Source organism: Balaenoptera musculus, chromosome X (genome assembly GCF_009873245.2).
Source record: "Balaenoptera musculus isolate JJ_BM4_2016_0621 chromosome X, mBalMus1.pri.v3, whole genome shotgun sequence".
NCBI lineage: Eukaryota > Metazoa > Chordata > Mammalia > Artiodactyla > Balaenopteridae > Balaenoptera > Balaenoptera musculus.
Genome location: NC_045806.1, coordinates 13,261,052 through 13,275,890, shown reverse-complemented (window position 1 = coordinate 13,275,890; position 14,839 = coordinate 13,261,052). Strand labels below are relative to the sequence as shown.

At 45.3% G+C, this 14,839-nt stretch overlaps 2 protein-coding genes across 12 annotated transcripts in view; one reads left to right on the top strand and one right to left on the bottom strand.

Annotated features, from left to right (window-relative positions):
* SYAP1 (synapse associated protein 1) overlaps window positions 1-2,305 on the bottom strand; it is a 28,596-nt gene extending 26,291 nt beyond the window's left edge. The window contains exon 1 of one of the 2 annotated variants that reach the window (XM_036839741.1): window positions 1,927-2,305. In XM_036839741.1, coding sequence (XP_036695636.1) covers window positions 1,927-2,119 — 193 coding nt within the window. In that variant the 5' untranslated portion in view covers window positions 2,120-2,305. The remainder of the gene's footprint in view (window positions 1-1,926) is intronic. The other variant, XM_036839742.1, reaches the window with a different exon arrangement.
* The window catches only part of CTPS2 (CTP synthase 2), a 129,279-nt gene that overhangs the window by 2,773 nt on the left and 111,667 nt on the right, over window positions 1-14,839 (top strand). For 2 of the 10 annotated variants that reach the window (XM_036839736.1, XM_036839730.1), the window contains exons 1-2: window positions 8,759-8,855; window positions 9,708-9,815. The exons of 1 other annotated variant lie outside the window; for it this stretch is intronic. Coding sequence is in view for 1 of the 9 variants with exons in the window: in XM_036839728.1 (XP_036695623.1) it covers window positions 8,912-9,079 (168 nt within the window). In the remaining 8 variants the exon portion in view is untranslated. Of the gene's footprint in view, window positions 1-8,632; window positions 8,856-8,908; window positions 9,080-9,707; window positions 9,816-14,839 lie in introns of those variants that run through there. 7 more of the 10 variants (XM_036839731.1, XM_036839739.1, XM_036839729.1 and 4 more) reach the window with 7 other exon arrangements.

Genomic DNA, 14,839 nt, shown 5'->3' with positions numbered 1-14,839 from the left:
AAACAGAGGTGGGTCTTTTTAAAGAATATACCTCTTAGGATCACTATGTAGAAATAAAAAGTATTTAATCATCTCTTTTCTTTTTGAGGGGTTGTGTACAAACTAGGACCTTTACATCTTTTTAAAATCAAATTTCAGAGCCAAGAGAGCTCTAATTTCTTTGGAAACTTTGCATTCACAGTGCGTGTGTGGGTGGGGAAGTACTTCCATCTAACCTTAGCCTACCCAACCTCAAGAGAGTCTGGGGAGGGGGACTTCCCTGGTGGTCCAGTGGCTAAGACTCCGTGCTCTCAGTGCAGGGGGCCCGGGTTCGATCCCTGGTCAGGGAACTAGATCCCGCGCTGTAACTAATCCCGCATGCCGCAACTAAAGATCCTGCATGCTGCAACTAAGACCCGGTGCAGCCCAATAGATAAATAAATATTTTTTAAAAAGAGAGAGAGAAGAGAGAGTCTGGTGAGGAAAGAAAGAGATGGCAGCGTTAAGCTCCAAAGTAGACATCCGTATCGAAAACATTAAAAAAATATTCGGGGGTCTTTATTACGAAATATAAACATGAGATTTCAATAAAGCCCTAAGTTTTAAGAAGCCACTTTTGATACTCCTCTGAAGATAAACGAAAATGATTCTCCATGTTCTATGAAATCAAGGAAACAATCATACCCAGCTTTTCCTAAGGTGGTCCCACTTTTATTTATCCCAGCTACCTAACATAGCTTCTCTGCTCTAGTCAAATTCATCTCCTTACATCTCTCGAATATTCCAAACTCGTTTCTCCCCAATTTTCCACACAGGAAATAATTGTTCCCTCTAGTGATTTCACTGCATAGCACTTAGTTTTATTTCTCTTGTACACTGTTTGGAGGCTTGGGGCTTAGATTGTGTACTGCCATGATTTGAGATTATGCCTGTTCTCCCTGCCTCTCCACCCCACAGTAAACTTTTTGAACGTTAGAGCCTTTCTTACTCAAGTATGTGTTTCTCCACTCTCAGGCTCCAGCCTGTCCTATGCTCTTGCCTTGTAGTATCTTGAAGTAAATTCTTTAAAATTGCTTGCCAAATTTAATCTCTCACTTGTAGTGTTGTCTGCTTTAGGGCCACCTTCTTAAAGACGTTTTCTCTGACTATTTAAGCCTGCCAAGATCTCTCCAGGAGCAGAATTACTACAGCATGTGTTTATTCTGCATGCCTATTATTTATACCCTCCTCCCGAACTAGACTGTAAGCTGGGAGAGAGCATGGGCTTTGAAATTAGACAGCCCCAGGTTCAAATTTCACTTCTACCATTTACTATCAGCATAACTTTGGGCCGCTAACTCTGCGCTCGTTCTCCCAAACTGGGGTGTTTAAAGAGATGAATCGTTCACAAAACATTTAGTGCTGAAACTTGCAACACAGACAATAACTGGCAACTACTTTCCCGCCTTAAGGAAAAAGGTCCCAATGCACCTAAAAGGACATGAGCCTGCCTGCCATAGGCCTTAATAACTCTTCCTCAATTTACTTGGGACGACACATTCTGACCTAAGGGCAAAAAGGCACTCGAGCTCCTCAACGTCCCCTGTCCTCTGGGTGGGAGGCGGTGGAGGTGAAAGTTGGTGAGTTGAACAAAAAAGATTCCTCGTCAAACCTAAAGACGTGGAGCCCCACTGCTTTACTGCGGCCCTGCTCCCAATGTTGACACACTCTGCAAAGAGTGACATGTCACTAGGAACTTCAGGCACAGGATTTGACTGCTAGATGAGGCTTCGGCCTTGCCCAGATCCTCATCAACCTCTCCGGTCCCCAGAGGACCGACCGACAGACACACCTTCCTCTCCCCACCCCACACCCCCGACCATTGGTGGCCCACGCCCAGGGGCGGCAGGAGGTGGGATGCGGGCGCTCTCCGAAACTCTGTGGTCCCGGAGGTCGGGGGAGACTCACTGCCGAGGCCTTTGGCCTGGTGAAGGAGCTCCTGGTCCCCGGCTTGTTGTAGCTCCCCCTCCGCGGACTCCGCCACCGCCTCGGAGCGCTGCTCGGGTGGAGCGTCTCCCTTGGGCTGTCCGTCTCCCTGGTACTGCCGGCCACCCGCCGCCGGCTGCTCCAAGCCAAACCAACTGCTCAAACCCCGGAACATCCCGCCCGCGGGGCCGCCACCGCGGTCGGGGTCACCGGAGACCCTAGCGGGTGCCGCCTACGCCCGACTCCACAAGGCGTCGTCCCAGGGCGATATTCGCAAGTGCGACCTCGGAGAAGCCAGTCTATGTGTCACCCCGCCTCCACTGTAACTCAGCCGCCGGCCGCGCTAGCGTCACTTCCGGACAAAGGTCCCGCCCTCCCCGCTGACTGTTTTTTTCGTAACTCGATTAGGCGATTGGAAACCGGACAAAGGGCTTTCCCCACGTAGCCCAGCCCCGCTTCCTTTTCTCCTCCCCCGGCTTTGTGGGTTCCTGATCTGGGCGACTACACCGCGTCTCTTGTCACTCTAAGCAGCTTGGCTGGTGGTTTAGCCTCACCTTTTCTGGTTCAGCAGGGTCGGCCCCGCGGACATGGATGTCTTTAATCTCCTTCTGAGTCCATATCAAAACTAGCCCAGGCCCTCTGTGTCCACCTACCAATTTACAGGGAATACAGGGGACGGAGGAAACTATTAAAGGACACCACGGGATGCAGGGAGCAGAATCTAGGCTGTGAGAGACCACAGGCTGACGACCTTGTTTCTTCAAATAAATTGCAAGGAAGGGGGGAAGGGGAACCTATAGATTAAAAACGACCTAAAAAACAACCCATGGCAACTTGCGGATTTTCTTTAGATCCTCAAACAAACACAGTGGGGAAAATTTTTTGACGTTTATAAGAATTGGAAATTTGGGGACTGGATAGTTCATGAGATTAAGAAATTGTTAAGTTTAAAAAATTTTAGTTGTGCTAGATAAACAAAATTTACCACCTTAATCATTTTAAAGTGTACAGTTAAGTAGTATTAAGTACATTCACATTGTTGTGGAACCAATCTCCACAATTGTTTTCCTGTTGCACAACTGAAACTCTGTACCCACTAAACAACTCCGTTCTCTGTTCCCCCCAGTCCCTGGCAACCAAGCTACTTTCTGTCTCTATGATTTTTGACTACTCCAGGAACCTCATGTAAGTGGAATCATACCACATTTGTCTTTTTGTGACTGGTTCATTTCATTGAGCAAATGTCCTAAAGGTTCATCCATGTTGTAGCATGTGTTAGAATTTCCTTAAAATTCTGCCTTAAAAAAGGCTACTTCGAACACTCTTTGACATAAATTGTAGCAATATTTTTTTGGATCTGTCTCCTAAGGCAGGGGTCCCCAACCCCTGGGGCCGCACAACAGGAGGTGAACGGCAGGTGAAAGAGCGAAGCTTCATCTGCCACTCCCCATTGCTCGCATTACCGCCTGAACCATCCCCCGCCCCCCGTGGAAAAATTGTCTTCCACGAAACCGGTCCCTGGTGCCGAAAAGGTTACGGACCGCTGTCCTAAGGCAAAGGAAACAAAAGCAAAAATAAACAAATGGGACCTAATTAAACTTAAAAGCTTTTACAGAGCAAAGAAAACCATCCATAAAATGAAAAGACAACCTACTGAATGGGAGAATATATTTGCAAAGGATATGACCGATAAGGGGTTAATATCCAAAATACAAAAACAGCTCATACAACTTAATATCAAAAAAACCCAAACAACCTGATTAAAAAATGGGCAAAAGACCTGAATAGACATTTTTCCAAAGAAGACATACAGATAGCCAACAGGCACATGAAAAGATGCTCAACATCACTAATCATCAGAGAAATGCAAATCAAAATCATAATGTGATATCACCTCACACCTGTCAGAATGGCTATCATCAAAATGACCACAAATAACAAATGTTGGTGAGGATGTAGAGAAAGGGGAACCCCTGTACACTGTTGGCGGGAATGTAAATTGATGAAGCCACTGTGGAAAACATTATGGAGGTTCCTCAAAAAATTAAAAATAGAACTACCATACGATCCGGCAATTCCTCTCCTGGGTATATATCCAAAGAAAATGAAAACACTAATTCGAAAAGATACATGCACCCCAATGTTCATAGCAGTATTATTTACAATTGCCAAGATATGGAAGCAACCTAAGGGTACATCAACAGACCAATGGATAAAGATGTGCTATATATATACAACGGAATACTACTCAGCATAAAAAAGAATGAAATTTTGCCATTTGAACAACATGGATGGACCTGGAGGGTTTTATGCTTAGTGAAATAAATCAGATGGAGAAAGACAAATACTGTATATCATCACTTATATGTGAAATCTAAAAAATAAAAAACAAACCAGTGAATAGAACAAAAAAAGAGGCTATCTTAAAAAAGACTGAAGAGTATTCCATTGTACGTATATTCCACTTTTTGTTTACCCATTCATGTGTGATGGACATAGGAATTATTAATTTTTAAATTGTGGTAATTCTATTGTGTGTGTGTGTGTGTTTAAAAGAGTTCTAATCTTTTAGGGTCATACTGAGATATTTACCAATGAAATAATAGGATGCCTGGCATTTGCTTCAAATTAATACAGGATGGGGGAAATGGGTGGGGATACAGATGAAACAAACCTGGCCATGGATTGATAATTGTTGAAGTTCGAGTTTTAGGTTTGCTTTTCTATATATTCAACTTTTCCCACAATAACGTGTAAACAAATGGACAACAACAAAAAGCTGGCCAAGTGAACAACTCCGCCTTCAGAGTAGGGAGTTCATGAACGTATTTCCCAAGCACAGTCTTAAGCATTACGTATTCCTCCCCCCCCCCACACCATCTTGAGAAGAGTAGCCTAGTTCCAGTGACCTGTGTGAGTATGTGTGGGACAGATTACAATTCTGATTTCCTTGCTCTCCAGTTTTCCAGCCTGAGGTATATTTACAATTCTGGTCCAGGACTTTTTTTTTTAATTGGAGTATAGTTGCTTTACACTGCTGTGTCAGTTTCTGCTGCACAGCAAAGTGATTCAGCCATATGTGTACATATATCCCTTCTTTTTTGGATTTCCTTCCCATTTAGGTCACCACAGAGCACTGAGTAGAGTTCCCTGTGCTATACAGTAGGTTCTCATTAGTTATCTATTTTATATATAGTAGTATATATATGTCAATCCCAACTTCCCACTTCACCCCCCCCTTCCCCCTTGGTATCCATACGTTTGTTCTCTACGTCTGTGTCTCTATTTCTTCTTTGCAAATAAGATCATCTATGCCATTTTTCTAGATTCCACATGTATGTGTTAATATACTGTATTTATTTTTTTCTTTCCAACTTACTTCACTCTGTATGACAGTCTCTAGGTCCATCCACGTCTCTGCAAATGACACAATTTCATTCCTTTTTATGGCTAATATTCCATTGTATAGATGTACCACATCTTCTTTATCCATTCCTCTGTTGATAGACATTTAGGTTGCTTCCATGTCCTGGCTATTGTAAATAGTGCTGCAGTGAACATTGGGGTGCATGTATCTTTTCGAATTATGGTTTTCTCCAGGTAGATGTCCAGTAGTGGGATTGCTGGGTCATATGGTAGTTCTATTTTTAGTTTTTTAAGGAACCTCCATACTGTTCTCCATAGTGGCTGTATCAGTTTACATTCCCACCAACAGCGTAAGAGGGTGGTCCAGGACTTTAGCTTAACAGGCTCAACCTACTTTTTTTTTTCCAAACAGCTTTATCGAGATATAATTCACATGCCATCCACACCTGTTGAAACTGTACAATTCAATGGTTTCTGGTGTATTACACCATTATTATTTTTTAAAATTTATTTAATTAATTTATTTTTGGCTGCGTTGGGTCTTCGTTGCTGTGCGCGGGCTTTCTCTAGTTGTGGCGAGCGGGGGCTACTCTTCGTTGCGGTGCGCAGACTTCTCATTGCAGTGGCTTCTCTTGTTGCGGAGCACAGGCTGTAGGCGCACGGGCTTCAGTAGTTGTGGCACGCGGGCTCTAGAGCGCAGACTCAGTAGTTGCGGCGCACGGGCCTAGTTGCTCTGTGGCATGTGGGATCTTCCCGGACCAGGGCTCAAACCCGTGTCCCCTGCATTGGCAGGCGGATTCTTAACCACTGCACCACCAGGGAAGCCCCATTAATTTTTTAAACTGTGTAAACATATATATAACATAAAACTTGCCATTTTAACCATTGTTAAGTGTACAATTCCGTGGCATCAATGACATTCCAACCTATTTTTAGAGTCTGGGTACTGATTAATCTCTGAAAGTCAGGAGATATCTTAGGACCAATGCCTTTCTAGGATTTAGTCAGAACCTGAAAGTGGTCAACACTTTCCAGAAAAAGGATATTTGGTTCAAGTGTGATTGGAATGAGCCTGGAATTTCGGTCAGAAGCCTAGGACAGGGGTGCTAACTCCACTATCTAATGGGTGAGTAAACTTGAGTCATTACTCATCCTTTCCCCTTCGAGTTTCTTCACCTATGAAAGGAATACAGTGCTGACCCTTCTGATAGCAGAGGTGGGGGCCATCCCTTTCAGCCTTACTTTTGCTCTATCTCCACCCAAAATCATGATGAAGTCCATGTTCCCCAGGGTTTACAATCGTCCTGAAGGTTAGAACTCTTCAAAACAAAAGATTATAAAAGAACACGAGGGACTTCCCTGGTGGTCCCGTGGTTAGGACTCCACGCTCCCACTGCAGGGGGCATGGGTTCAACCCCTGGTCAGGGAAGGGGAACCAAGATCCCGCATGCCACTCGGCACCTGCCAAAAAAAAAAGTAAAAAAGAAAAAAAGAACACAAGCCGTCAACTTAATGACAGACTTCTTTTTCTTTTTCTTCTTTTTTTATCCTCAATGCTACACAGGCCATGAATAAAACACCTGTTGAATGAGGATATGCTCTGATCCCACACAAATCAGTCAATCTGAACCCTGTTATCAAATTTGTTTTTCTGCTCAAATATTTTCCCATTTTGGATTAATGATAAAATAGTTATCATAACCCCTTTGTATTCACAAAGTATCCTTCATCTGTTGACCTCGTAGATTAATAGAATAAGGATGAGGCCTTATATCCTGTGGTGAAGAGTCTGACTTTGGGGACAGATATTTTGGTCAGGGCATTTCACATCTCTAAGCCTCAGGTTCTTCATTATAAAAAGGGGATCTTAATAGCTGTCCTGGTTGTAAAAAGGAAACAAAGTACCGAAATGTGGAGGGAAGCCTTACATATGTGGCGGGTATTAAGTATCACCGTCCATGTCAACCTGTTTCACAAGCATTCTTTCCACTGGGTCCTCTGGAAGACTTGTTTCACAACAAAGCCCTCTGTGCTTCCGGCCTTTTTACAAGATGCTTTCGCTTTAAAAAAAAAAAAAAAATTATTTCTTGGCCTCCATGGAGACTTGGGTCTTCCCTACCATTCCTGCTGAGTGGAGCCTCTGCTCATTTTCCCAGAAGTTGACATCACCATCCTCAGCTCCTTACTGCTTCTTCCATGGCACTGCTCTGTCATTCTTGATAAGGAGAAACTCCCTTTTGTTTTGAAACTGATCGAATTTTGCCAGACATCCCTCTACCCTTCTTTGTTGCTGTCATTTACTAGCTTCGGGGTTGCTCCTCCACATTCACTGGAGACTTGGTTCCTTGGCCTCAATTGACTCCTCCAATTTCCGCCATCCTTCCGGGGGCCTTCAGTGTCCCCCACACTGGCCTGGTGGGCGCTAGACCCAATTCCAGTGACGCCCATCTCACTTGACTCCGTTCCAGAGTCAGACCCTAAACTGGATCATCTCCTGGAATTGCTTCCCCTTTGACATCACCGACACCCACACTGTGGTGACAACTCCTCAGTTCCTTCATTCCCACAGGCCCTCATCTTTTGGTCCATCTCTTTTCTCTCTTCCAGTCTATCCGCTCCCTGCTCCTCTCCCTCCCTTTCTTCTGGGGACTAGACCCCTAGTGCGTCACTACCATCACATTCTTTCAGTGCCCTTAACTTCCTCACTCTCATCCTTCTACTCTACTCAACCAGCAAACTCTGGTTTTATCAATATTTATATACCGACCTATAGACATCTTGCACAACTGTAGCTGGAGCTCATTACACAATGATGGTTTCTAGACTCCACTGGGTCTTCAATGACGCTCTCCCCACTCGGCCCTCTAGTGACTCACCTGGTCATTCAAAATTTTCACCACTTTCCTAACCCTTCCGTCTGATTCCAAACCCTCCTATTGTCCCTAGTTAGATCCTCTCTCCTTCAGTGGTTTATGTTCTTCCCTTCGCCTTAATAACCTCCTGTGTCCTTTCCTGGCACCAAGGCGCTAACCATCCTCCAAATACTCTTTAAAAAGTCACTCGGCGAAGTCCTGATTGTCGTCCTCCTGCTCCTCGCATTTTAAATTTTAATTTTTGCTACACGCGTACTGTTCCAGGAACCTTACTGATTCCAATAAAGGTGTAGCCCTCCCCCCCAGATTGTGAGCCCCTCAAAGGCCGGCATCCCAATCTGATCGTCGTCCTCTGCTCCGCGCTCCTGCAGTTGCTCTCCGTGACCCAGAGAAGCTCTTTCCGGCGCCGAGAGCGGGACGCGAGGACCCGAGCAGGGTCTGGGCGTGCCGAGGGGCCGGGGCGCCGGGACCTGGCGTTCACCCGAGTCTCCGAGGTGCCGGTGCTCAGCAAGCCGCGGAGGGGAGGAGCAGTCCCCGGGCTGAGCCAGGCCTGGGGCCAAGTGAGTCCAGGGCGGAGGGTGACGGGAAGCCACCAACGCCTGAGGAGTCACTTGAGGGGCGCTTGTTTCGGAGCGTTGCACAAACCCGGGTGCCAACCCCGAGCTCACCGGCGTGAGTCATTGGGGCCCGCGGCGGCAGGAGAGGGGGAGGTGGGCGAGGAGGGCGCCATGCACCCCGAGGCCCGCGCGGGCGGCGGGAGGGACACGGGGGCGACTCGGGACACCGCTGGCGGCGGACCCCTCCCCAGCCCGACAGGTGAGCGCGGGCGGGCCTCGAGGCGGAGCTCGCCGGCTCCACCGGCCACCCTCCGCGCCACCGCCGCCGCCAAAGCACAGGTAACTCCCCGCCTGGGCCTCAGCGCCGGGGCCGCCCGCCAGCCCGCGCCCCCAGCCCGGCGCGCTCATGGGACCGGGAGCCTTTGTCCCCTCGGAGGGCGGCCGCCGCACGCGTCCCCGCACCCTGTGCTCTCTGTCCGCGGGCAGATAGCGGCGGGGCAGGGCCGGGGCCCTGGGAGCCCGCCCTGCGGCGGCCCGCGGCCCGGGCTCCGGAGCGCCGCGTCCGCGAGCGGCGCTTCGGCGCGCACCCCGCCTCGGAACCGGGCGCTGGGGCCCGCCGCGGCCCCCGCCCGGTTGCTCCCGGGCCCCAGGAGCCCCGAGACGGCGTTGGCGGAAGTGCAGCCCCGCGCGGCGTGAGATGGCCTTTCTGTCTCCTCCCCCGCCCGGGGCACTAGTTAAACGGCGACCCTCGCGTTTCCCGGGTCGGAGCTGGTTGGGGCGCTCTGAGCCCGAGTCCGCTGCTGCTACAACATAGCTTTCTTGCTGCAACAGTTTCTCCACATTTGATGTCTAATTTACGTTCAGTAAAATGCCCCCATTTTAAGCGTGCAGATCGGGGATTTTGACAAATTATGCACCAGTGTAACCACTACCCCAACGTAGACATAGACCATTTTCATCACTCCAGAAAGTTCCCTCGTGCTCCTCTCCGGTCGATCCACAACCGCCTCACCCCTTGATTTCCATCAGAGCTTAGTTTTGCCTGTTCTAGAACTTCATAAAGTGGGCTCATGCAGTAAGTACTCTCTTGTTTTTGACTACTTTTTAAATGGCCGTCATTGAGAAGGTATCTCTTGGTGCTTCTGTTTTTAGTTGCTCTAGGCCTGCACTGTCCAGTGTGAATTGAGATGTGCTGTGCGTAGGCACACCTAATTTCGGAAGACATTACAAAAAAAAAAAAGGGATGTAAATTATCTCACCAAAATATTCTTACATTGATTATGTGTTGAATGATAGTATTTTGGATACATTGGGTTAAATAAGATATTATTAAAATGAACTTAATCTGTTTCTTTTTACTTTTTATATGGCTACTGGAAAATTTAAAATTACACAGTATAATTTTTTTTTAATGTTTTTATTGGACAATGGACAGCCCTACACATGCCTATTTTACAGACAATTGGGTCTGCTCACTGCATATAAGGGTAAATGTAAATAATGGTCTTCACAAGAGAAAAAAAATCCTGATTCTAGAAGTAGCTTGAAGAACCTGCTTTTCCTGTTGTTTTAAAATTTTGCTTCAAACTTACTTGTTTGCTTAAAATAGAAAGGACTAGGTGTCTCCTTGATATTGTTACATTTTCAAAAAGGACTTTGTAAAATATCTGATGTGCTTAAAAAGGTATCTTGTGCTTTGGAAAATATGGAAAAGTAATAATTGCCTGCAACCCAACCACCTAAATATATATTAAAATGTAGCATTTTGGTGTAATTTGACCAGTCTTAATTTAAAAAAAAACAGTTGAGATAATAATATATTTAATTTTATATCCTGCTCTGTTGTGTAACATAAGCATACCTTATATGAAAGATTCTTAGGCTTTTTGACAACCACATAATGTGCCTTCTCATAAATACTCTCCAGTTTTCTATGGCATTTTTCCATTTTGCTAACTTTTACAAATGGGAAGTCATATTAATAGTGTGACAGTGCCAGAACAAGGTAGTTACAGAACAGCTTATTTGCCCCTTTATCCAACAGGAAAGGTGAAGACCAAGAGGACAGGGACCTTGACTTTTTGTTCACCCCCATACCCCCAGGACCTGGGAACACGTCAAGCATATAATTGTCTGGGAGGAAGAAAATTTCCTTCTACCCTTCTAGGTTCTTCTGGCTGGTCTAAGAATTAAGTTGACATGAGACAGATTAACAGGAGAAAATCAAATAAAAGTTTAATAACGTGTATACATGGGAGAGACCGAGGAAAATTTAGTCACTTGCTAAAATGGTTGAAACCCTTGCCTTAAATACCATCTTCAGCTCAAGACAAAAGAAGATGTTGCGGGTGGTGGTTTGGGACTTCAAAAGGGAAGAGGGCAGGGCTTCCCTGGTGGCGCAGTGGTTAAGAATCCGCCTGCCAATGCAGGGCACACGGGTTTGAGCCCTGGTCCGGGAAGATCCCACATGCTGCGGAGCAACTAAGCCCGTGCGCTCCAACTACTGAGCCTGCGCTCTAGAGCCCGCGAGGCACAACTACTGAGCCCACGCTCCTAGAGCCCGAGCTCCACAACAAAAGAAGCCTGCGCACTGCAACAAAGAGTAGCCCCCGCTCGCCGCAACTAGAGAAAAGCCCGCGCACAGCAATGAAGACCCAACGCAGCGAAAACTAAATAAATGAATAGTTAAAAAAAAAAAAGGGAAGAAGGCAATTAACATGGAGATGGAAAGGCAAATATTTTGGTAAACAAATGTTTGCTGGGTCAGGCAGAGACAGTGGGACACAGAGTGGGCTCTGATCTCTAAGAGCTTCCCCGACCACATCTAGCTCATATTCTCTGAAGATATCTCTGGTGATAGCTCTATGCCAGGAACAGGCCCTTTATCTAAATTCTTTAGGCAGCAAAGGGGGCAATAAAAAAGGACTTACTGAGTCTTCTGTTTCTTAAAAATAATCAAACTAAATTAATGCTCATGCCAAAGAGGCACATTTTGCTGTGGCAGATTTTCCTCCTCTGCCTATTCCATAAACGTTTATGAGCTGACTGAATCAGTGAGTAGAGGGCTCTGAAATATAAGAGCTAACCTTGACTTAGCACTTGGGCGCTCTCTTTGTAAATACCCACACAGCTCTATAAGGCTGGCACTGGTATTAGTTCTGTGTACTGCACAGGTGGAGAAAATTGAGGTTTAGAAAAGTTGAAGTTGCCCAGGGTCATAGCTATTAAGTGGCAGCACTTGAGCTCAGGCTGTCTGACTCCAGAGGAGGGGAACTTATCAAAATAGAAAAAAATCAACAGTGGGATGAGTAAGGGAAGACTGTGATGAAATTCCCACTCTAACGACTACCTCGGCTAGTAGAAGTGGCAAGAGATGAATATTCAGATACATTTTGGATCTATAGGAGGAGCATTCTGGGTTTGGACTGAAAATCTTTTAGGCTAAATCTAGCTCAGGTGAGTGGATGGCCAGGTGGCTAGTAAAGAGGAACGGTGACATTGAACATGATCAACTGTATTGTGTAGAGAAAGGCAGGCCTAGGGACTTAAGGAAGCCATTTGGGATGGGGCTTGTATATTTTGGATGGCTTCAGTTTACTCGCCTTGACGGTGGTCAGCTAATTCAAATCGAACTCACAGCTCTGAAGTGAAAGGGCTCTACACCTTTTAAGTTAAGCTAGTTGGTTTTGAAAGTAGAGGAAACTACAAAATCAGAATAGGCATTCCTTTGGGGAAGACAGGCAGATAGGATAAGCGGGTAGCTGAAATCATTCCTACCTGATTGCATTTGAGCTTGATTTCCAGGTATTTAAAAACATTTGTGAATTACAATAGAAAGTAGGATTTCTAGTTATTAGCTTTTGTTAGTTACTCTCTTTTCTTGTAGTTGCGATTTTATATTAATAGTCTTAGTTGGCCGTTTGTTTGCCTCTCAGGACCACACGAATAATGCCGTTAAGGCTCACTTTCACGTGCACGGTGAAATGGCAAGGGCAGAAGGCCCCTGCCCAGGCTCAAGGGGAAAACAATAGTTCTCAGAGTAGAGTAGCCCAGGTAGCTCTTGGGCTTCCTGTCTGCCTCTAAAACAAAAGGGTTTGAATCAGACAGCAGCAGGAAAGTCAAATAAAATTTCTTTATGACATAATATTTTCTTTTTTTTTTTTTCTGCTTGAATATTTCTGCATGGTGAAATGGATGGGTAAGGAAGAGATTCAGTGTTCCACATGCATAGTTAAGGAGGATATATTTATTATTATTAATAGTGACATTAGTAGCTAACTTTTACTAAGTTCTTACTGTATGTTAATATAGGGGTCAGTTTTGACCCCCTCTAAGCCAGGTATCAGCAAACATTTTCTATAAAAGATAGTAAATATTTCAGGCTTTGTGGGCCAGAGGTCTCTGTTTTCCCAGCTACTCAGCTCTGCCATTGTAGCCAGAAAGCCACCAGAGACAATATGTAAATAATGGGCATGGCTGTGCGCTAATAAAACTTGATTTATGGACACTGAAGTTTGAGTTTCATACAATTTTAATGTGTCATGAAATATTCTTTTGATCTTTTCTCAGTCATTTAAAATGTAAAACATTCTTAGCTTGGCGACCATACAAAAACAGACAGTGGGCCAGATGTGACCTGTGGGCCCTGGTTTCCTGACCTCTGATCTATACCTTAGCTCATTTAATCCTCACAACCATCTGCAAGATTTTTTATTTTATTTTATTTTTAAAATATTTATTTATTTGGCTGCATCGGGTCTTAGTTGCGGCACGTGTGATCTAGTTCCCCGACCAGGGATTGAACCTGGGCCCCCTGAATTGAGAGCACAGTCTTAACCACTGAAGACCAGGGAAGTCCCAAGATTTTTTAAAATGTTGGCATATTTGAATATTGATTTAAAAAATAGACTATTTTTATTTTATTTTATTTTTTTAAATTAAAAAAATATTTGTTTATTTTTGGCTGCGTTGGGTCTTTGTTGCTGTGCTCGGGCTTTCTCTAGTTGCGGCGAGCGGGGGCTGCTCTTCGTTGCGGTGCGCGGGCTTCTCATTGCGGTGGATTCTCTTGTTGCGGAGCACAGGCTCTAGGCGCGTGGGCTTCAGGAGTTGTGGCATGCAGGCTCAGTAGTTGTGGCTTGTGGGCTCTAGAGCACAGGCTCAGTAGTTGTGATGCATGGGCTTAGTTGCTCCACGGCATGTGGGATCTTCCCGGACCAGGGATTGAACTCGTGTCCTGTGCATTGGCAGGCGGATTCTTAACCACTGTACCACGAGGGAAGTCCCCCCAAATAGGCTATTTTTAGAGCAATTTTAGGTTCACAGCAAAACTGAGCAGAAAGTACTGAGTTTCCACACACCCACTGACCCATGCCCACAGCGTTCCTCATTATCAACATCCTGAACCAGAGAGGTACATTTGTTACAGTCAGTGAAGCTACACATCATTATCATTCCAAGTCCATAGGTTACGTTAGAGTTCACTCTTGGTGTTATACATTCTGTGAGTTTGGACAAATGTATAATGACCTGTATCCACCATTATAGAATCATACAGAATAGTTTCACTGCCCTAAAATTCCTCTGTGCTCCACCTATTCATCTTTCCCTCCCCCACTAACCTTTGAAAACCACTGATCATTTTACTGTCGTCATAGTTTTGTCTTTTCCAGAATGTCATATAGTTGGAATCATGCAGTATGTGCCTTTTCAGATGGGCTTCTTTCACTTAGTAACATGCACTTAAGTTTCCTCCATGTCTTTTCATGGATTGGTAGCTCATTTCTTTTTAGTGCTGAATAATATTCCAAGGGATTGGTACTTTTTATTCCATTTCACAGATGAAGAAACAGGTACAGAAAGGATTAGTAACTCGCCCAGGTATAGCTTGTACAGATCTGACTCCAGAGCCTGATCTCTTAAAAATTTTACCATGCTTCTGAATCCCAGAGAATTTTGGCTTCTTATGATGAAGTTTGTCACACGACAGAGTTGGGGTAAATGTAAAATCAGGGTAATGGAGCCAGACATTTTGCTGTATCCAGAGCTTCCTGCATGTCGACAAGAAAGAAAAACCTAGACGATAAGACTTTGTTTCAAATA